The 20,856-nt window shown below is 50.7% G+C and overlaps 2 protein-coding genes across 3 annotated transcripts in view; one reads left to right on the top strand and one right to left on the bottom strand.

The window, feature by feature from the left end:
• Window positions 1-20,305, top strand: part of CABLES1 (Cdk5 and Abl enzyme substrate 1) — a 130,338-nt gene extending 110,033 nt beyond the window's left edge. For both annotated transcript variants that reach the window (XM_033178142.1, XM_033178141.1), the window contains 3 exons: window positions 12,905-13,011; window positions 13,682-13,889; window positions 17,108-20,305. In XM_033178142.1, the coding sequence (XP_033034033.1) occupies window positions 12,905-13,011; window positions 13,682-13,889; window positions 17,108-17,248 (456 nt within the window). In that variant the 3' untranslated portion in view covers window positions 17,249-20,305. The remainder of the gene's footprint in view (window positions 1-12,904; window positions 13,012-13,681; window positions 13,890-17,107) is intronic.
• Window positions 18,594-20,150, bottom strand: LOC117064062. Its single transcript, XM_033178143.1, has 3 exons — window positions 20,075-20,150; window positions 19,375-19,608; window positions 18,594-18,723 (listed from the first exon to the last, which is right to left on the bottom strand). The coding sequence occupies exons 1-3, from the start codon at window positions 20,104-20,106 to the stop codon at window positions 18,615-18,617; spliced, it is 375 nt and encodes a 124-aa protein (XP_033034034.1). The 5' UTR covers window positions 20,107-20,150; the 3' UTR covers window positions 18,594-18,614.
• Window positions 20,306-20,856: the final 551 nt, after the last annotated feature.

Here is a 20,856-nt window from a genome sequence, read left to right as displayed (position 1 = left end):
TTATATCATGTATAACTCCCCAATGCAAGGTGCACTATTTCTGATCGATGTTGGCAGGAGCTCTCCTACCAGACATGTTATGCCTAGAGGTAATGCCAGCCTCTCCTTTTATAGGCCTAGTGTTAGGCTGGTGCCAGATCTGATCTTTTTTATCTGATCTTTTTTTCCTTTAAATGATTTCATTGTGAGCCTTGAGGTTCCAGGCCACAGTATGTGTGTATGTGCATGTGCACGTACACACATACAACTTTTCCTCCGTAGACTGTGCTAGAAGATTGCCAAGTCAGCATGTATGTCCTGCCCTCCCCATTTGATGTTCCCAAGTGGGTCATTTGTCATTTCTCCCCATTGGCTCTGCAGTCAGTGCTCCCGGGAATACTCCACGCTATAGAGAATGGAATTGCACGTGGACTGCATTTCCTGGTCGGCTCCTAGAGACCTACGTGGTTCCTGTTCTGGCCACAGATGTTGGTACTTTGATAAAATGTGGGAAATCCACGTTTCAGCATTCTCATCTAAGTTCTTGACAGTATGTTGTATATTACAAAGGGCCTCAACCCTGCTCCCTGGAGGCTTCTTTCCTAGAAGCCGACATGGGTTACAGGCCGTTTCTCATGCATTTGCATTGAACTTGTAGGAATCAGAGTGGGGCAGCTGGGCAGGGGCGGGGCGGGGGCTGGGGTGTTTGCTTTACTTTTGTGTGTTGGGGAATAGGCATAGAATTCGCCTGTTGAACAAGTATTGATTGAGGCCTTTTTATGAGCCAGGCTTCCTTACCCAGTAGAGAACTAACTAGCCACAGCCCCGTTCTTCTCCACCTTGGAGTGAGTGGGGATGTCAGAGAGTAAACAGTAAACAAGGAGACAGATCACCATAATCATGAGGAGGGAACCATCTTAGAAAAGCAGCGAGACCAGGCACGGTGGCTCACACCTGTAATCCCAGAACTTTGGGAGGCCAAGGCGGGTGGATCACCTGAGATCAGGAGTTTGAGACCAGCCTGGCCAACGTGGTGAAACACCATCTCTACTAAAAATACAAAAATTAGCCGGGTGTGGTGGTGGGCGCCTGTAGTCCTAGCTACTGGGGAGGCTGAGGTGGGAGAATTGCTTGAACCCAGGAGGCAGAGGCTGCAGTGAGCCGAGATTGTGCCATTGCACTCCAGCCTGGGCAACAAAGCAAGACCCTGCCTCAAAACAAAACAAAACAAACGGCAGGAAATGATAGGGAGGGTTGGAGGTGGGCTCCAGGGGGTAGGCCTCAAGGAAGACTTCCCCTAGGAATGGCATTGAAGCAAGCACGGAGGGCTGAGAGCGGCAGGCTCTGCCGGGTTTTGGTAGGGAGAGCCCAGTAGAAAGACCCCAAGTGTGAAGGGGGTTGGTTTTGAGTAAAATAGGTTTTTCTAACCGTAAAAGTCGTTGCCCTTCCCTCTACACACACACAGGCAGGAGGCAGAGCCCACAAATGATGATGCTGACAAACCCTCCCTCCTCACTGACACGGCCCCAGGCACTGGGAGCTGCTGCTGAAACAGGCACTGGCTCCGAAGGCCCTGGCTCCTTTGAGCCAGGTTGTGGAATGCCCTCTTTGAGGGCCTGGGGCACATTTGGCCACTAGGCTGGTATGGGGATCTCTGCCCAGAGGGCAGATTCCCTCCTGGGTGGGAATGCTTGGTGATTGGGGAAGGGGCAGGCTTGCTCGTCACAGGCCAATTATGTGGAGCTGCTCACCTTCCTTAGTGTCAGCCTCCGAGGCCCTGGAGTCCTGCTGCCTGTCCCGTCTTCCTCGGGCCCCCATGGCAGTCCAATGTGGCCAGCCCAGCAGAGGCACCCACCTGAAATCCTGGGACTGTCCTCCACTGTTTTGGGATGCCCTGTGCCTGTGGAAATCAGGCTCTGAGATGCTCAAGTAGCCTCTGCTGAATCAAGCAGCTCTCAAAAGTGATGAGCTAATCCTTTCACCCATCAAATCCTGCTGTAGCCGCTAAAAGGAGTAATTTACAGACAATCAAATGCACTTGTTTGTTTGAAGTGTGCATTTCCATGAATTTTATAACCACTGCTCTGATCCAGATATAGAATACTTCTGTCCCTGCAGAAAGTTCCCCTCCCCATCCCACTCTTCCCATCCCCTTCCTGCAGAGGCAATCACTGTTCTCACTTCGGTCACCATAGATGAGTTTCACCTGTTCCGAAACTTCATGTGAATAGGATCATGGCATATACTTTTTTGGGGTCCATCTTCTTTCATACAACTTAACATGTGAGATTTCCCTATGTTATGTGTATTTAGATTTTTTTTTAATTGCTGAGTGCAATGGATCACGCCTATAAATCCCAACACTTTGGGAGGCCGAGGTGGGTGAGGTGAGTGGATCACTTGAGGTCAAGAGTTTGAGACCAGCCTGGCTAACGTGGTAAAACCCCGTCTCTACTAAAAATACAAAAATTAGCTGGGCATAGTGGCAGGCACCTGTAATCCCAGCTACCCCGCAGGCTGAGGCAGGAGAATCGCTTAAACCCGGGAGGTGGAGGTTGCAGTGAGCTGAGATCGCACTATTCGCTCCAGCCTGGGTGACAAGCGAAACTACGTCTCAAAAAAATAAAAATAAGAAAGCTGAGTGGTATAAGATGTAGTATAGTTTGTTTATCCCTTCTCCTGTTGATCCACATTTGTTCATGCAGCTTCCATGAATGTTGTGCATGTCTTTCTGTGGAGATACTTTTTCATTTCCCTTGGGGTAAATACCTAGGAGCGGGATTTCTGAGTCCTAGTGTAGGTGCTATTAGCCAGCCATGATGTAGCTGAATGTTTCTCTCTGTGCGTGTGTGTCCTCAGTGTAATATAAAAAGGCCCCTCGTCGCCGCAGTCAGGACATATCTTACAGTGAGAAGCTTCCAGAGGTAAAGCCTGTCATTTAGAGTGCAAGTGGCACCCTTTTCAAATTAGTCTTGCACCCATATCTGTATTTTTAAACTTTGACCCATGCAAGTCACTCCCACTATTATCTACTGTAGAAGGGCAAGGGTGAGATTTTGAATTTAAAAAGAATTCTGCACCGAGCGTGGTGGCTCACACCTGTAATCCCTGCACTTTGGGAGGCCGAGGTGGGTGATCACCTGAGATCAGGAGTTCAAGAGCAGCCTGACCAACGTGGTGAAACCCCATCTTTACTAAAAGTACAAAAAACATTAGCCAGGTGTGGTGGTGGGCGCCTGTAATTCTGGCTACTCAGGAGGCTGAGGCAGGAGAATCGGTTGAGCCCAGGAGGCAGAAGTTGCAGTGAGCTGAGATCACACCACTGCAGTCTAGCCTGGGTGACAAGAACGAAACTCTGTCTCAAAAACGAAAATAAAAAAAATTCCTGGGGCAGGTGTGCAAAGCAAACTGCAGCTGGCCTGGTGGTTTGGTCTTCAAGTTTCTAGAAGGTGACCACAGAACAGCAGAGCATGTTGAGCCGCCTGGCTACATGCAGACTCTTGCTGGGCGATGGTGTGTCTTGGGGGAAGGCAGATGCTTCCAGCTCTCTGCGCCACTTGGCATATAATTAAAGCTTCACTAGAGAGTGGTTATGTATCATTAGAACCTGGCAGCCCAGGTCGTAGTGGGTTTTTGTGTTTTCCCCCCTCTTTATGGGTGTGGAAAGCAATTAAGAGGAGAAAGGAAGCGGGAGAGCTGAGATAATGCCAACAAAATTCAGTTACCTGAGTGGATTTCTGGATTCTTTTCCTCTCTAAGAAATCCCTCTTGCACCATGTTCACATCAAAAAGAAAACCGACCGACATTGTTTATGATACGCATACGCATGTGAACCTCGAGAGAAACCTCTTGCATTGATCTCCATGATAAAGTGCCTATTTTTTATTTACCGAATATTAAGATCTAAGTCCTCGTAGAGAAAGCCCTCCCTCCTACCCCCACATCTCCCCAGTGTTGGGGGAATGTATCTTGGAACTTAATTTTTCAGTACAGCATGAGATACTGAGCAGTGAGAAGTAATTGACTCTATGAAAGAACGACTAATTCAGCCTTCCATGAGGTGATTAGATTCTACCCGTCCGTCCCCCGATAGAAATAGAGATGTTATAAGTATATATTTATAAATATATAATTTAATAGCAGTCATATGTTTATTATAATTTATAATATATTTATATATTTCCATTAGAAGTTACCTGGATGATTTAGGCACTTGTTACCTATCTGCAGGGTGGATTTGTTGGGAAGCTAATGTAAGACCCTTTCCAAGTCCTCAGGTTTCAAGGTGCCTGAGGCTTACTCAGTTCTGGAGAGGGGCCCTCTTTAAGAAAATGCCGGCCGGGCGCGGCGGCTCAAGCCTGTAATCCCAGCACTTTGGGAGGCCGAGACGGGCGGATCACGAGGTCAGGAGATCGAGACCATCCTGGCTAACAGGGTGAAACCCCGTCACTACTAACATATACAAAAAACTAGCCAGGCGTGGTGGCGGGCGCCTGTAGTCCCAGCAACTCGGGAGGCTGAGGCAGGAGAATGGCGTAAACCCGGGAGGCAGAGCTTGCGATGAGCTGAGATCCGGCCACTGCACTCCAGCCCGGGCGACAGAGCGAGACTCCATCTCCAAAAAAAAAACAAAAAACAAAAGCCCCATCACATTAGAAGCACAGTAGCTCGGCTCTTCCCTATTGTGGCACTTCCCTGAGGCTTGAGGGGCGCCCTCAGGTGCGCAGGCCTGGGCAGTAGCTGAGGAGCATCCTGCCAGCTTTAGGTGTAAGTGTTCACATCAAGTGCCTGAAAAGCCTGATGGTGCTGTATGGAGAAGGGAAGCTTGTTTTGGGTGTGGGTTTGGGTTTTTTGTTTGTTGGTTGGTTAGTTGATTGGTCTTTTTGTTGTTAACAGCACTATTAGAATTCCAACACCTTTTACAATTCATTTTTTTCTTGTAAAACTAATGGCTTTGGTGGCTCACACTTGTAATCCCAGCACTCTGGGAGGCGGAGGCAGGCGGAGGCAGGTGGATCACCTGAGGTCAGGAGTTTGAGACCAGCCTGGCCAACATGGCAAAACCCCATCTCTACTAAAAAATACAAAAATTAGCCAGGTGTGGTGGCAGGCGCCCGTAATTCCAGTTACTCAGGAGGCTGAGGCAGGAGAATCTCTTGAACCCGGGAGGCGGAGGCTGCAGTGAGCCGAGATCGTGCCACTGCATCCCGGCCTGGGCGATAAGAACAAGACTCCATCTCAAACAAACAAAACAAAAAAACTAATACAAAACAAAATATGAGTTTGACATTTCACTCAGGATATTGCAGCATCTGCTCTCTTTCTATGTATTTGACTCGGATTTTTGACAGTCACTTTGTGATTTTGAACATGACGTTCCACGCAGTTTGGCTCATGCTGTACTGCCCCTGTTTCAGCAGCTTGTGTTTAGAAGTGCACCCAAATACTCTCTGGGTGTGGGTGAACTCAGGGCCAGTCACCTGGTGTCATCTCAAGTGGATGGAGACACTACTCCAGGAGTCCGGTAGCACCAGACAGCTGACAAGTATCTGACACTGCACATACTCTGCCACCCAGTGCCTCGCCATGGCCATGCAAACCTGAAGCAGAGGCAGCTTTTTCTTCCTGTGTTCCTCTCCGTGTACAAACCCTTTCATTTCAGTGGGAGGGAGAGTTGATCCAGGATTCGGTATTTTGAATTCGATGGGCTGCGTAGGCTACCCGTTTATTTCCATAGTTTCCTTGTGATTTACTGTCCTCTTAGGGAAAGGATTAAATGCCTAGAACAGCTGAAATGCCCATCTGTTGGTGGTTAGATTTAGTCGAGGGCCGCTGTGCTGCTTAATTGCCTTAACAAGCACGGAACATCTGCCTTCCAGTGCCCAACTGAGCCTGAACGCCCGTGTACAAGTGTGGCCAAAGCAGAAGAGCCTAATTCCGCAGTGGCTGTTGACCCTGGAAGGAGCTGTGTGCACCATTGCCTTGTATCCCTCCTTCCTTTCACAGGCATGGCGTGGAACCAAGGCTTGCAGCGGCTGCATACCTGCCCCAGGTCTTGCTGCTAGCTCCTGGGGTGCACGCAGCACTAGGGCTGGCAGTAGGTCAGAGGAGAACAGTAGCAGAGTGTACGGCAAGCTCACATCTGCTTAGAACTGCTCATAAGAGTTCCTGGGGAGACTTGGAAGACAGGAGAGTAAGAAATGGAGACCGGAGCTTTATCAGGCCCTGGAGTGGAAGTACCTTTTCTGTTGTTTCGGTTGGAATCAGACCAGCAGCCTATCTGCTCTGAGGCCCTCGCTGTTCTCCAGGATTGTTGTTGGGGCGTGTGTACCTCCCATCCTCTCCCGTTATACCCCAGCCCACCTGAGGGGCCTTCACTTCACAGCATTGCTACAGTGGGCTGGGATGGGGCCCAAGTTCAGTTCCATGGAGGCCCCTTCGCTCCACTCATGACAAGTCAAGACTTTGTTTTTATACAAAGCAAAGGATGGGCCAGGCGCGGTGCCTCATGCCTGTAACCCCAGCACTTTGGGATGTTGAGGTGGGCGGATCACTTGAGGTCAGGAGTTCGAGACCAGCCTGGGTAACATGGTGAAATCCCATCTCTACCAAAAAATACAAAAACAATAGCCAGGTGTGGTGGTGTGCGCCTGTAGTCCCAGCTACTTGGGAGACTGAGGCATGAGAATTGCTTGAACCCGGGAGGTGGGAGTTGTAGTGAGTGCCACCGTACTCCCTCCTGGGCAACAGAGTCACCCATCCTGTCTCAAAAGCAAAAGATGTATCAGTGTTTCTGCAATCGATATGGGAGACTTTTCGTCTAGATAACTAAGTTGTAGTCTTCTCTCTTCCTCTTATCTCAGAAAGAATTTGTCCACACCCACTCTAGGCCTTCCAGACTGTCTCCAGCAGGGCAGGCCAGGCAGGGCTTCCTTGTGAACTGCATCTCTGGACATCTCTGTTGTGGACAGGCCCTTCCATCTGACCTTCCCCTTTCCCTGTACGCAGCTGTGCACATAGCTTCCCTGCAGTCAGGCATTCAAGTGCTCGACAGTGCATTCAAGTGACCTGTCACTCCATGAACGGAATGAGCACCCTTGCAAAAACACAACTGCTTGCTGCAGGGTTGGAACCCCCGCCTCCATCACACAGCCTGGGCCTGCTGTGGGCCACAGGGAGCCCTTCGTCTGGTGAATCGCATAGCCTGGCATTAGGTGGCATTGAAAACAGTGGTCATGGCCGGGCGTGGTGGCTCACACCTGTAATCCTAGCACTTTGGGAGGCCGAGGAGGGAGGATCAAAAGGTCAGGAGATGGAGACCATCCTGGCCAACGTGGTGAAACACCGTCCCTACTAAAAATACAAAATGAGCTGGCGTGGTGGTGCACACCTGTAGTCCCAGCTACTTGGGAGACTGAGGCAGGAGAATCGCTTGAACCTGGAGGCGGAGGTTGCAGTGAACCAAGATCGCACCACTGCATTCCAACCTCGGTGACAGAGTGAGACTCTGTCTCAAAAAAGAAAAAAGGTTGTCACTCAGACTGTCCCAGGCCAAGAAGGAGTTGCTGCCTATTTAATTGGCACTTTTTGATTTACAGTAGCATACACTGGCAAAACCCAGGCATTACAAGGTTTTTTATTTATTTATTTTGAGACAGAGTCTCACTCTGTCACCCAGGCTGGAGAGCAGTGGCACCATCTTGGCTCACTTCAACCTTCATCTCCCAGGTTCAAGTGAGTCTCCTACGTCAGCCTCCCAAGCAGCTGAGACTATAGGCATGCACCACCAGGCCCAGCTAATTTTTGTATTTTTAGTAGAGACAGGGTTTTGCCATGTTGGCCAGGCTGGTCTTGAACTCCAGACCTCAAGTGATCCACCCACCTCGGCCTCCTAAAGTGCTGGGATTAATTCATACAGTTCAAGCCTGAATAAAGCGTGGGCCTTACTTTTCCTTTCTTGAGTCCCACACCAGAAAGAATGAGTGGCGGGGGGCTGTGGTCATCCCACTTCTGCGGCTCAATCTCCTAGTACCGCCTCTCCAGCTCACCCCCAGCACTGAAGAGAGGACGCCATCTCTTGGCATGGTTGGGAGGCCCGGCCTCTAAGGGCCACCATCAGGCTCCCTCAAGACAGAATGTGCCGGGGAATCATGACTTCCTGTACCCCAGAGAGTGTGTCTCAGAGGGACCTGCAGCTGAGAGGACACCGAGGACTGTCATCCCCTCTGGAACCTGCCTGGAAGGGGGGTGGCCCTGGGCTCAGAGTGATCCGTCCAGTTTCCACACTCCGGACAGTGTGGGGCCGGTGCAGAGCAGTGGCCTGAAGATGCAGCGTGTGTGCAGCCCCCTCCGAGCCGGGCTCTGGCAGCCAGTGCCGCTTCAGGGGTTGTCTGGTCCACTGTGGCAGTTGTGTATCCTATGCAGCTGAGCGGGAGCAGGACACGGAACAGCCCCACAGATCAGGCGCCTGCTGCTGTCAACATCAAGTGGGTGCTGGAGAAGCCAGGGGAGCAAACGGAGGCACAGAGCTCCTCACCAGTGTGCACTGGGCCGCCGGGCACCACGTGGCAGAGCTGGAGTTTGAACCCAGGGCTCTGACTCTTGAGCCTGTGTTCTTCCCCACTGAGCCGCAGCTTAGAGAAGCAGAGACAAAAGCAAGACTGAAGAGAGCACAGCAGACAGGAGGCCGGGACAGAAGGTCGGGATGCTGAAGAGTCTGTCGCCTAGAAGATGACTAGAGGGCCTCATCCTCCTGGCACTTCACATATGCCCCACTTATGCGGGGCCAAGCACTGGGCTCACTGGGCCAAGGGTCTCGCAGCGTCTGCTCACAGGCCTTCCCTGCACACCCCCTGCCAGGGCCTAGCTTGGATTTTTATCTCTGCCTCTCTGTCAGGAAACAGAGTCCCCAGCTCTGGACCCCAAGAGCTAGGACCAGGCTGCTTGTAAAAAAGACAGAGTCTCCCCTGCAAGGCCCAGACCAGAGTGGACCTGGCGCTCTCTGCCGCCCTTGCCCCCTCAAGAGCCACAGGCTGAGCTGAGCTGTTGGCGCTCACGGGTCCTGTAAAGCAGGGATGGGTTGAGAAGTGTGGCTCAGGGGTGGGGGCAGGACTCAGAGCTTCAGGGACTGGATATCGTCTTTGCCTTTATGGGGATCAGAAGCTCTTCCTCTGTTCCCCCTTCCCCGAGCCAGGTTCCGTTTCAGTAGTGGTAAATGCCATCAGCAAAGTACAGCGTGTGCACCAGGCGTGGTTCAGTTCTGAAGTGCAGCATCCACTCTAGTGAGTTTAAGAAGGAAGAGGAGCTGGCGCAGGGACACAGGTCTGCAGCCCGGACCACTCAGGAGGCACAGGCAGGAGGATCACTTGGCCCAGGATTTAGAGTCCCACCTAAAAAGACATAGCAAGACCCTATGTCTGTTTTTTTTTTTTTTTAAAGGCTGGGCACAGTGGCTCACGCCTGTAATCCCAGCACTTTGGGAGGCTGAGGTGGGTGGGTCACCTGAGGCCAGGAGTTCGAGACCAGCATGACCAACACGGTGAAACCCCATCTCTACTAAAAATACAGCTGGGTGTGGTGGTGCATGCCTGCAATCCTAGCTACTTGGGAGGCTGAGGCAGGAGAATCACTTGAACACAGGAGGCAGGGTTTGCAGTGATCTGAGATCACACCATTGCACTCCAGCCTGGGCAACGAGAGTGAAACTCCATCTCAAGAAGAAAGGTATCTAATGAACACCTTACTTACTAGAATCATTGAGGAGGCTGACAGAATAACCTAAGTTGACATTTCAGGAATGATCCCCAAGCCACACTTTAGAACTGTGCCACACAGGAGGCTGCTGCTACCTGGGGCCAGGACTCTGGCTTTGGACTTGGGGAACTGGCACTGGCTCCTGGCTCCAGATCCATGCTGCCCTGCTGTGGTCCACACCTGCCAAATGAGAACCCAGAAGTGTAGTGACAGGACTTGAGGATTCCTGCCCTGAGCCTCTTGGCAGCATAAACAACAGAAGCACAGCCCTTGCTCGAGCCCTACCTTCACGTACCAGAGCATCCAATAGGAGGAGCCAGAATTGTTTTTGGAATCCTAGCTGCAAAGGAGTCAGGCAAGTATAACCGTTAGCTTTCCAGCCTCCGTAGCACAGCAGGGCGTCCCAAGAGGTTGGATGTTCAGATCATGGAGTAGAAAGAAGGTGGGTCCGGGGGGAGAGCAGCCTCAGCCCCGGGGATTTAGGAGGAGGAGCCTGCAGAAGTGGCATCCCAAGCTGAACCAGGAGGGGGCAATAGCCAGATGAGAGTCTGATTTGTAAGTCCCAGCTGACGCATAGAAATCAGCTGGAAAACTTGTCATGGTGCAGATGCGAGGCCCTGCCCTCAGAGACTGACTCAGTGGGGCTGGAGCAGAGCCCAGACTTGCTGCTGTCTCTGCTATGTGCTCCTGATGAGATTTGCCAGCGTCTTTTACATACACTTTGTTCTCTTTGATCTTCAAGATAAACCTGGGAAGCAGCCCCATGAGGTTTTCTCATCTCGTTTTGGAGAAGATAAGGGTAAGGCTCAGGGAGGTTGAGTGACTTTCTCCCTATTGCCTGACTTGCTGAAGGTGGACCTGCCCCACCACTCGCCAGCCCTTTCCACTGCCAGCTATCTTCTCAGACATCCTGGTGAGAGCCCTTGGGTAGGGAGCTACTCTGTGCTGCTTATTCAGTACCATCAAGGAGAGAAAAGTAGGAAGGCAGTGCATGGGGCGCGAGCTGGAAGCAGCTGCTCTGGGAGACCAGGGTCCTAGCCCCTGCCCTGCCTGCGGCTCACTCAGGCCTTTTCACTTTTCTGAGCCTCTGTTGCGAGCAGAGGTGGGACACATTTGCATATTTGCACATATAAGCAGTGAGATCTCTCTTGCAAGGGAAGTGTTGTGTATCTACAAATAAGATGGAGCAAAGCAGACTTGCTGTGGTTGCTGCGAAGAGAGATCCAGTCCCCCTCCCACAGGCACTTCAACAGAACCCGGCCTGAAAATCTGCATGATGGTTAAGCAGCAGGATATCCTTGCTGGCGCTCACAGGGCTCCAGGCCCCCAACAAAGGCAGATGACTTTACTTGAGCCTGCTCACATCATTGCAAACCTCATGACCTTCCTCTGTAGAGGAAGAGTGGGAGCGGCCTGTCTCTGGGAGTTCAGGGTTCCTGGATGGGGGGTGAGGGGTTGAGAAGCCGGAGGAAGGTGCTGATTACTTGGGAAACAGGAGGGTTGGCTGATGGGCCCTCCCAGCTTGAGGCGAGCATGTTACGTGCGGCCCCCATTCTACTGCCTGTTTCCAAAAGGAAATCTTACATCCCCTTCAACCCAGAGGAGACCGTTCTTAAAAGTAGAAGGGAAATAAACCTGTCTTGGAGGGCTGCCACAGCGGCCCGCTCTGCTGGACCTTGGCAGTGAGAGCAGTGTCCAAATACTGTGGCTCTGAACAGGTCTGCTGGTATTGTTGGAGTTAATATTGCCGTGCTTTGCCCTTATTCACCGGAGAAGCAAAGAGGACCATCAAGATCACTTGAATTGGGATGTGCTGGCTGCTTGCCTGCTCCTTGCTACTAACTGACACCAAAGGCATTCCACATGTCTGCGCTAAAATCCTGTGTCCTATAAATGGAGGTGTCCAGAGAAAGCCACCAACTTCCATTAGAGCTGTTAAGGAAACCTTTGATGGGCTTTGCAGGCGTGAGTCAGCCAGGGAATCGACCTTCACATCAAAACCTGTCGTTTCTTCTTTCCTGAGCTTTGGCTGATTAAGATTACGGAATGTAGGCCAGGCACAGTGGCTCAAGCCTCTTATCCCAGCACTTTGGGAGGCAGAGGTGGGTGGATCACCTGAAGTCAGGAGTTCAAGAGGATCCCGGCCAACATGGTGAAACCCCATCTACTAAAAATACAAAAATTAGGTGGGCGAGGTGGCACGTGCCTGTAGTTCCAGCTACTCGGGAGGCTGAGGCAGGAGAATCGCTTGAACCCAAGAGGCGGAGGTTGCAGTGAGCCGAGATTGCACCACTGTACTACTTGGGTGACAGAGCATGACTCTGTCTCAAATAAAAAATAAAAAAAGATTGTGGCATGTAGTCAGCCGAAAAAGACCCAGCCTTGGCAAGTGTACTGTCGAGGAGGGATGAGACGAACTGGGGAAAACCCAGAAAAAAACTTGAATTCCGAGTTCACAGTGCAGGGTGCAGAGGAGCAAGGAAGACCAGGGTATTCAGAAAGGACTCCAAGGATCCAAGGTGGTGAGGGCTGCACAACGATGTGAATGTTCTTAATGCCACTGAATGGTACGCCTGAAAATGGTGACGATGGTAAATTGTATGTGATGTATGTTTGACTACCATTTTAAAAACTAAACAATAGCTAATATTTGAGCATTTGCTGTAGGCCAGGCACTGTGCACGGCACTTCTCGTACAGTTCTCAGAAAGCTGTGTGAAGTAGGCACTGTACTGTTTTTTTGTTTACAGAAATGGGACTTGAGATTTGGGGTGATTTTAAGTCTCCCAAAGCTGTCAGACTAGTGAATGGTCAAGTAGGGATTTGTGTACATCCAAGCCCCACACGCTTAAACCCTGTACCGTGTGAACAGGCTGACACCTGGGAACTGACAGAGGGACCCCTCCCTCTCGGGCACTGACTTCTGATGGTCCACAGGCCAGCTTTCCTAAGTGTCACCTCATCCTAATAGTGGTGACTTGTTTTCTGTTCACCTCCAGAAAGCCACGGTCCGCTTCAGGCTCCTGGATTCTGCCGAGCCCTTGTCGCAGCTCCAATCCAAGTTTTCCCATTGCTCATGGCCTTGGGAGTTGTAAGTTGGTCGTAGTTGGCGCATAATTATTAGATACAACGCTTGTTTTAAGGATGATCCGTGTTCCCCTGTCTGTTACAGACAACGGTGATTGACTACGTGAAGCCCTCAGATCTCAAGAAGGACATGAACGAGACCTTCAAGGAGAAGTTTCCTCACATTAAGCTGACGCTCAGCAAAATTAGGAGGTACGGGAGGCTGGGCTTGCCTGCGACCTTTCCCTCCAAACCCCTCTTCCCACACACGGTAAGCTTGTCATCTGTCCAGTGGTCCTTCCTGTGGTTCCAGTGATTGAGTCATTGCCACGTTCAGCAGAAAGGACAGCTGGGCGTGGGTGGCTTACGCCTGTAATCCCAGCACTTTGGGAGGCTGAAGTGGGCAGATCACCTGAGGTCAGGAGTTTGAGACCAACCTGGCCAACATGGTGAAACCCCGTCTCTACTAAAAATTTAAAAATTAGCCAGGCGTGGTGGTGCGCGCCTGTAATCCGAGCCACTCAGGCTGAGGCAGGAGAACTGCTTGAACCCAGGAGGTGGAGGTTGCAGTGAGCCGAGATCGTGCCACTGCACTCCAGCCTGGACAACACAGTGAGACTCCATCTCAAAAAAAAAAAAAAGAAAAAAGTAAACATGTTCTATACGACCTGACCAACAGAGAAAATTTTGTCCAAAGCCCAGCTCTGTAAGTCTGGTCCCCATGCATAATGCAGCCTTCACACTCCCAGGGACTTAATCCCAGTCCAGGTCACTCTCTGGGAAAGAGAAAGAGAAAAGCATTCAAGATGGGGGAGTCTTTTCCTTTGGGGTCCCCTGAAACTCTAAAGTTTTCACAAGACTCTTCCCTCCTGCCTTTCTCCAGTCTGAAACGAGAGATGCGGAAGCTCGCGCAGGAGGACTGTGGCCTCGAGGAGCCCACAGTGGCCATGGCCTTCGTCTACTTTGAAAAGCTCGCCCTCAAGGGGAAGCTCAACAAACAGAATCGGAAGCTGTGTGCTGGGGCATGTGTGCTGTTAGCAGCCAAAATTGGAAGTGACCTCAAAAAACACGAAGTCAAGCATTTAATTGATGTAAGTGGCCTTTGTCCTGGTGGCTGGAGGAGCAGTCGCTCCAGTCCGGGGTTCCTGTCTCAGAAGGATTCGGTCAGTGACCCCGCCTGGAAGGATTCTGATCCTTAGTGCGCACTTGAGTTGAAGGCTATGAAGTCTTTCCCGTAGTGGGAATAGTCAGGCTATCTTAGAACATAGGGATGATCTACTTTGACAAGACCAAAGCTCCTCAGCATTGGGCATTGGGTCTGGCCCTCAAAATCCATTCTCAGACACCATGAGAGATGCAGTCATTCCCACAGCCATAGAAGCCACTGTACCTGCGAGGGATTCCCTCTGTGTGGCCCCCAGAGCATCTTACGTCAAACAGGTTGCTTCAGGAAGACCTTGGCTTGCTAATTCCGTGGCTGGCTCCTCTGTGGGGAAGGGCGTGAGTTTGACAGGGTGGTATCTTCTTTTAAAGGAGAGCCCTGCCAAAGCAAGGAAACATCCATCTCCTTGGATCGCTACATGAATGCCTATTTTAGAATTCAATGTATTAATAGAAAATTTGAGGTACAGTAAAGCCAGCTGATCAGAAGACAGCTCCATTGAGAAGATAGTGTGTGACGGTTCCTAAGAGGAGGAATATCTTGGCTGATGCTGCCATAACAAAATGCCATAGGCTGGATGGCTGAAACGACAAATTTATCTCTCATAGTTCTGGAGACTGGGAAGTCCAGGGTCAAGGGACCCGTTGCTTTGGTTCTGGTGAGGTTCCTCCCCTTGCTCGCTTGCCTGTCCTGAACTGCAGAGAGAGACAAAAAGCAAGTCCTCTGGTTTCTTCTCCTAAGGCTCTGAATCCCTTCACTCCATGCCCAGGAGCTCATCTAGACCTAATCACTCCCAGAGGCCCACCTCCTAATACCATCACGTGAAGGATTAGGGCATCCACATATGAATTTAGGGGGACACAAGCATTCAGCCCGTACCAAGGGGCATGCCATGCTGTGGGAGCTGTGCATGGAAGCCCTGGGATTGGCCAGGAGGCAGAGGGAGTCTTGACTGGTTTTCACAGAAAGGAATAGGTAAGGCAGGGTCCGTGGGTCTAGGATTGGCTAGTTTGAATAGTTTTGATGGGCTCTGGGGCTTAGCGTCTGTCCCTAATTGTCTGGTGCCTGGCTCTGGGGTGATAAGGGCAGGTGGATAGTGGCCTGGAGTGTGAGGCCCATGGAGGAGGTGGTAGGAACGTGGCCTCTGGATTGGTTGGCTTGCATTCGAAAAGCAAAAGGGGTCACTGTGGAGGATTTGGCTAGCCCTGGGCAGGGCAGGCCTTCTGGAGTCAGCAAGGCCCCAGATAGCAAAGCATCAGAATACAGAAAATAAAAGACGTGGTTTAGTCAGTAACCCCATATGTCTCACTGTCTAGCTGTCTTCAGTGGCAAAGGCAAAAAGGCAAAAGGGCACTAAGGTAGGTATTCCCCAATTGAAAAGAGTGTATTTTAGGTCAATGCTTTACAGGTTTTAAGAAATGGTACAAAATCATCTAGCTTATACAGTAAATACATGAACCCAGAAGTGACCATCGGACACCAACTCAGCTGAGAATCAGTAGGCTTAGACAGATACTTGCTGAACTAATGATTTCTGTGTGTTTGTTTTTTGAGACAGGGTCTCACTCTGTCACCCAGGCTGGAGTGCAGTGGCACAATCATAGCTCACTGCAGCCTCCACCTCCCCGACTCAAGCAGTCCTCCCACCTCGGCCTCCCAAGTAGCTGGAACTACAGGCATGCACCACTGCACCTGGCTCATTTTTTTTATTTTTTATAGAGACCAGGTCTTGCTGTATTGCCCAGGCTAGTCGCAAACTCCTGGCCTCAAGCTACCCTTTCACTTCAACCTCCCTAAGTACTGGGATTATAGACATGAGTCATTATAATCTTGTCTGGCCAAGAACTAATGAATCTTTAGATGTAACAAATATTCATAAAATTATAAATAATATGCACATTTAATCATACTTGAGCAATATACCACACAGCAGAAGCTGACAACTTTACCTTATTCACGGTGCCTCTATCGCCTGAACTACAAAATGCCCTTGGCCTTCCTTATATGGGGTGAGGCCTTCCTCACTATTGATGCAGAATACAACAGTAATGGTTTGACCAGCCACTTACATTAGCAAGAAACCTAACTCAAGATCTCATCCCAGTTCCGATCTGAAAGCAATCAACATCTGCTTTGTGGGCGGGATTTGTTTTCTTAAGACAAAAGCTGGGTTTACGCCAAGGCAGAATGTGCCTGAGCAAACAGAGGCCCTCCCTGCCCATCCCCACCTTGGTGGTTCTCCTCCTTTTCCAGCTCCAGCAGCTCCTCCAGTTGGGTGGACACGCAAGATGCCACCAGGCTCAGTGGCACTGTGAAAGTGGGGACTTCCGGAGGACTTAGATCCTTGTGTGTAAGAGGAATGGACTGAACTACATAGAATCGGTGCACTCCCTTCTGAACTTACCATGTGGTTTTTATTGTTGTGGGTGGTTTGCTTTATTTTATTATTTTATTTTATTTATTTTTTGAAACAGCATCTTGCTTTGTTGCCCAGGCTGGAGTTCACTGGCACGATCTTGACTCACTGCAACCTTCACCTCCCAGGTTCAAGTGAGTCTCCTGCCTCAGCCTCCCGAGGAGCTGGGACCATAGGCGCCTGCCACTTTTGTTATTTTTAGCAGAGACAGGGTTTCACCATGTTGGCCAGGCTAGTCTCAAACTCCTGACCTCAAGTGATCCACCCACCTCGGCCTCCCAAGGTGCTGGGATGACAGGCGTGAGCCACTACCGGTTTGCCTTATTTTCAGTCTTTAAACGTGAATCACTTAGTTGTTACAGGTAGAGTTTGAGTCCCAGTTAGAGTGGAATCTTAGTGCTGCAGTTTGCTGCCATGTGACCCTGGCTAAGCTCTCTGACTTCTTGGAGCCTGTTTTCTCATCTGTAAAATAGAGATACGGAGCATGAACCATGTCATATTACTGAGAGGATTAAATGATGTCGTAAGATGTCTGTGTGGTTCCTTCACAACCAGGACTGAAGGCAGGAAGCACCGCCCATGCCTCCCTTTCTTCCTCCACAGAGCTTTGCCCAAAGTGGATTTCTCCTAAGCACTCCCTGGCTGGTGGATAGAGAAGCTACGGTTGCAGAAAGACTAGGATTTTAATTTCAAAACGAACATGCTTTTGATTTTCTTCCATTTTGTTGCAGAAACTGGAAGAGAAGTTCCGGCTGAACAGGCGAGAACTGATTGCCTTTGAGTTCCCAGTGTTAGTGGCCTTGGAATTCGCCCTCCACTTGCCAGAGCACGAAGTCATGCCCCACTACAGACGCCTGGTCCAGAGCTCCTAGCACCGGCTCCGAGGAGAGCCAAGGACCATTTCTTCTCAGCTTGGTGGAGCAGCACTTAACTACTGGAAATGAAAAAAAATAGAACTCAAAATACCAGACTTTTCTTCCTCTCGACATGGTTTGAGGAGAAGCAGTACTAGGAACTTTCCAAGGAGTCTTGGGTGTGTAGCCAAGAGGAGCCATGAGCTATGGACTCCTCAAACAAGGGAAGAGGAGGTGCATGCTGAGAACAGAGAGGCCCTGTCCTCTGTCCACTAGCGAGAATCGCCAGCTGCCCCAGCCCGGTCTTTCTCCCCAGCATTCACAAACTTTGCAAGCGTGGTCCAGGGCCTTCTCCAGATCTGTTCCAACTTGGAGTGTGAAGGGCTTGAGCGTATGGGGGAAGAGAGTCTGCAGAAGTTGGGGGAAAACTTTTAGAAGATAACCTCGTTGTGTCAAAGGGTGTGCCAATCTATTTTTGTATCAGCCATTGGAAGTGCACTTCGTCCTGGGGCGTGTGGGTGTGTGAGTGTGCAAGTGTCTTGAGAGATGCTGCATCAGCCCTAGACCCCCCAGAGCCGGTCCCACCCTTTACAGAGCAGCCTTCAGCCTGGGGCCATGGGCAAGGCTGACCTTCGGCAATTATTTCTAGATGATTTCTGGATAAGAACTGCTCTCGGTACCAGACAGTTTGACATCCTCCACCCTTAGAAAAATGACATTGTTTTGTTACTGCTCCTACCCACCAAGGGGGTAAAGAAGGCGAGTTCTGAGTGTTGGATGAGTCAGTCGCGTGGAAGGGTGTGGAGCGTGGCGTTCTGTAACTTCCTGCCGTCTGCCACCATGCCACGTGTGTTTAACCCTCGCACTTTCTCCACTGTGGAGACGGCTGGGGCGGCGCCCCACAGTGTGTATTCCTGTCCTCTATGTTAGAGTGCATCATAAGCACATTTACTGTGCTATCTATATCTCTATATAAAAGTGTTTTATAAAAACCCAGAATAGGAGCACGACGCATGATTGGTGTTTGAGGCGTTTGCCAGCTGGGACAAACTGTGTTTGGAGCTGTGGTTAAGCTGACTAAGGAGACGGTGGCTCTTACCATTCCCACGTACCCAGGGCTGTTCATGCAAGATTTTAATGGTGACTTGTCCTGGTTTACCGGGACAGTCTGCATGAGGCGTGTCACCACACTGTCGCCTCACAGCTGCAAGAGAGAGGCACCAGCTGAAGTTCCCCTGACTGAAGAGAGCCTGTGGCCATGTAAAAAGAGAATTAAACTCTTGTTGCTTTTTGTATACCTGTATGCGTTTGTGTAGACGTGTGTCTCACCAGTCACCTTTGCCCTGCGTTGCTGATCCCCTTGCGCACACTGATTCTAGTGAGGTCACAGATTCGGAGCGTCACACACCAGCCCGGAGAAAGGGCGATGGAACCGAACCGAGGGTCTGCAGCTTCCGTTAGCAGAGCTGTCAGATTCTTGACAGTCTTGGATGCTGGGGAAATTCAAGCAGCAGCTGGTGAGGGCCAAAACAGAATACTTGGCTTCTTCAGAATCTTAGATTACACTGAGTTTAGTCCTAAATATTTTGCTAACAAATTTCCTTGGCCAGAATCACTGTTGTAAGACAGTGATTTGGGTGGTGGGGAGAGGGAGGAGGGAGAGGATATGATTAATGTGGTCTCTTTAGCTGATCGAAAACTAGATCAACTGATACTTAAGAGCACTTGCTATTTATAAAGCAAATTGAGAAAATATTCAAGGTGCCTCCATTTCCTGAACTACAAAATGCCCTTGGCCTTCCTCACATGGGGTCTGTCACCTTGCATCTCTGATGAGCCATCCACCGTCCTCAGTGCCTGCAGGGGGAGAGCCTTTCTGAGAAACAGGCCTGTGGTATCTGCCCATCTGCCACGAGTTTCCTGCCAAGCTTCGGGGGATGGGGTGGGGGGAGGGACGTCCTATGGATGACACAGGCCACCAGCCCAGACATTGGGAGAGAAGCCTGAATCTGTGTGATAAAATCAAGCAAATTTACTTGGATTTGGGGTGATGTGTTTGGTTTTTAGATTTATGAGGTGAGCCTATGAAGTTAGTGGTCCATTATTTTTTAAAGATGCATTTTCATTTTCAACTCTCTCCTTACCTGTGGATTTGTGGAATGGGCAGTTTTGTTGGTTTTAATTCATTTGAGAGGAGTTGGGGCTGAGAAGGTATTTTATCAGGAGGTCTCCTTTTGCACATCCATGACATGAGCTTTTCAGAGGCCAAGGAAGATGAGGAGGGTGAGAGACGCAAGTCACTGCCAGAGGCACTTCTGTGACAGGGAACATCCCAGACACGTCGCAGCCTTGGGCTTCCGCGAGGAGGAAGCCTCAACCTGTGAAGCAAGAAGGCCAGGCAGTAGACTCGCTCTGAGGTTTTACCCTTTGACCTCCACCACAGAGAGCAACTTCAGCCTCTTGTAAGCCCTGCCCCCTCTCAGAACTGCCCTGAGGCCTCTCGAGTCCTCCCCACACTCAGAGATCTGTGGGGAAGCTCCGCCCAGCCACACTCCTTGGGATAATACCAGCTGGTTCTGCCTGACTCCGTTTCCCCAGAGCCAGCCTGGGAGGCCCGGGACTCCTCTAGTGAGCCCTGACTGTTAGGTAAGGGCTAGGAAGCGGACAAGCCGAGATGCTGCAGCCGCCCCCTGGGAGGAAACGGGCAGCAGGCAGCAGGCAGTGTGGCCCAGCCCCCACCGTACCCCGGCAGGGGCCAAGCCCAGGCCAGCCCAATGACACTTAGAAGTCACTACTTTTCCTTTCTTCCCGCTGATAAAACCTATTTAAACAGGAAATTCATACCAAATGCAAATGCGTTTTGTTTTCCTTGGCATTTTGTTGTTCTGGTCACAGATTTCCCTTCCAGGGTTTCTGTGGTCATAGGCGCAGGCTCAGCTTGGGGCAGCCACTTCACACAAATCACTGTACCACGTGCCCTACCTTAGTGATGGGAGCGGGGAGCTTCCTTCCCCTCCGTGTCATTCCTTCCTGTTTCCTTCATTCCGCAACAGCAAATAAAACTGTTGAATACTCTGGCTGCTGAGTTCTTTATCTCTCGCTCAGACGTTTCCGGCTCAGCACTGAACAACCCACCCTTGCCCTCCCCCCAGCCCTGGCTGCCTCCTGCGACTCCTGAGAGCCTGAAGCCTTCCTGCCCGCTGCAAGCTCAAGTGGGTGGGGTGGGGGGAGGCTGAAGAATGAAGTGCATTTCAGCCAGGTGGTTTTGTCACCTGTCCAGCAACAAAAGACATCTTCCAAATCAAGGGGGATTTTTTTGGTTGGGGATGGGGGCGCGCCCTGAAGTCACCTCCCTGGGGCCATTGGCACAGTTGGGTAAGCACAGTGCTGAGGGCCAGCAAGAGCAGGGAGTAAACTTTAGGAGTGTAAACCTGGAATCACATCACCAACACCAATGTCAATAAAAAGCTGCCAGTCATGCAGCTGCAAGGCAGAGCTGAGATTCAAAGCTGGAAAAGAAAAATGGCAGGTGAAGGGGAAAGGTCCTCTTGCCACCTGCACACAGCCCAGCTGAAGGGACCCAGGCCAGGATGGGAAGGGGTGCTGTCTAAGAGTCCCCACCCCAT

This window comes from Trachypithecus francoisi, unplaced genomic scaffold (assembly GCF_009764315.1).
Source record: "Trachypithecus francoisi isolate TF-2019V2 unplaced genomic scaffold, Tfra_2.0 Lachesis_group19, whole genome shotgun sequence".
In the NCBI taxonomy this organism is placed as follows: domain Eukaryota; kingdom Metazoa; phylum Chordata; class Mammalia; order Primates; family Cercopithecidae; genus Trachypithecus; species Trachypithecus francoisi.
Note: the sequence above shows the minus strand (reverse complement) of the source record. Positions and strands in the feature narration are given on the sequence as shown.

What these genes read in the sequence shown, in the direction of transcription:
- LOC117064062 (XM_033178143.1), bottom strand. Translation starts at nt 20,106, where the DNA reads ATGCCAAGGAAAACAAAACGCATTTGCATTTG. An exon ending in ACAAAACGCATTTGCATTTG is followed by an intron (nt 19,609 to 20,074) that starts GTATGAATTTCC and finishes CTTGCTTCACAG; the next exon opens with GTTGAGGCTTCCTCCTCGCG. An exon ending in CCCATTCCACAAATCCACAG is followed by an intron (nt 18,724 to 19,374) that starts GTAAGGAGAGAG and finishes GAATTTCCCCAG; the next exon opens with CATCCAAGACTGTCAAGAAT.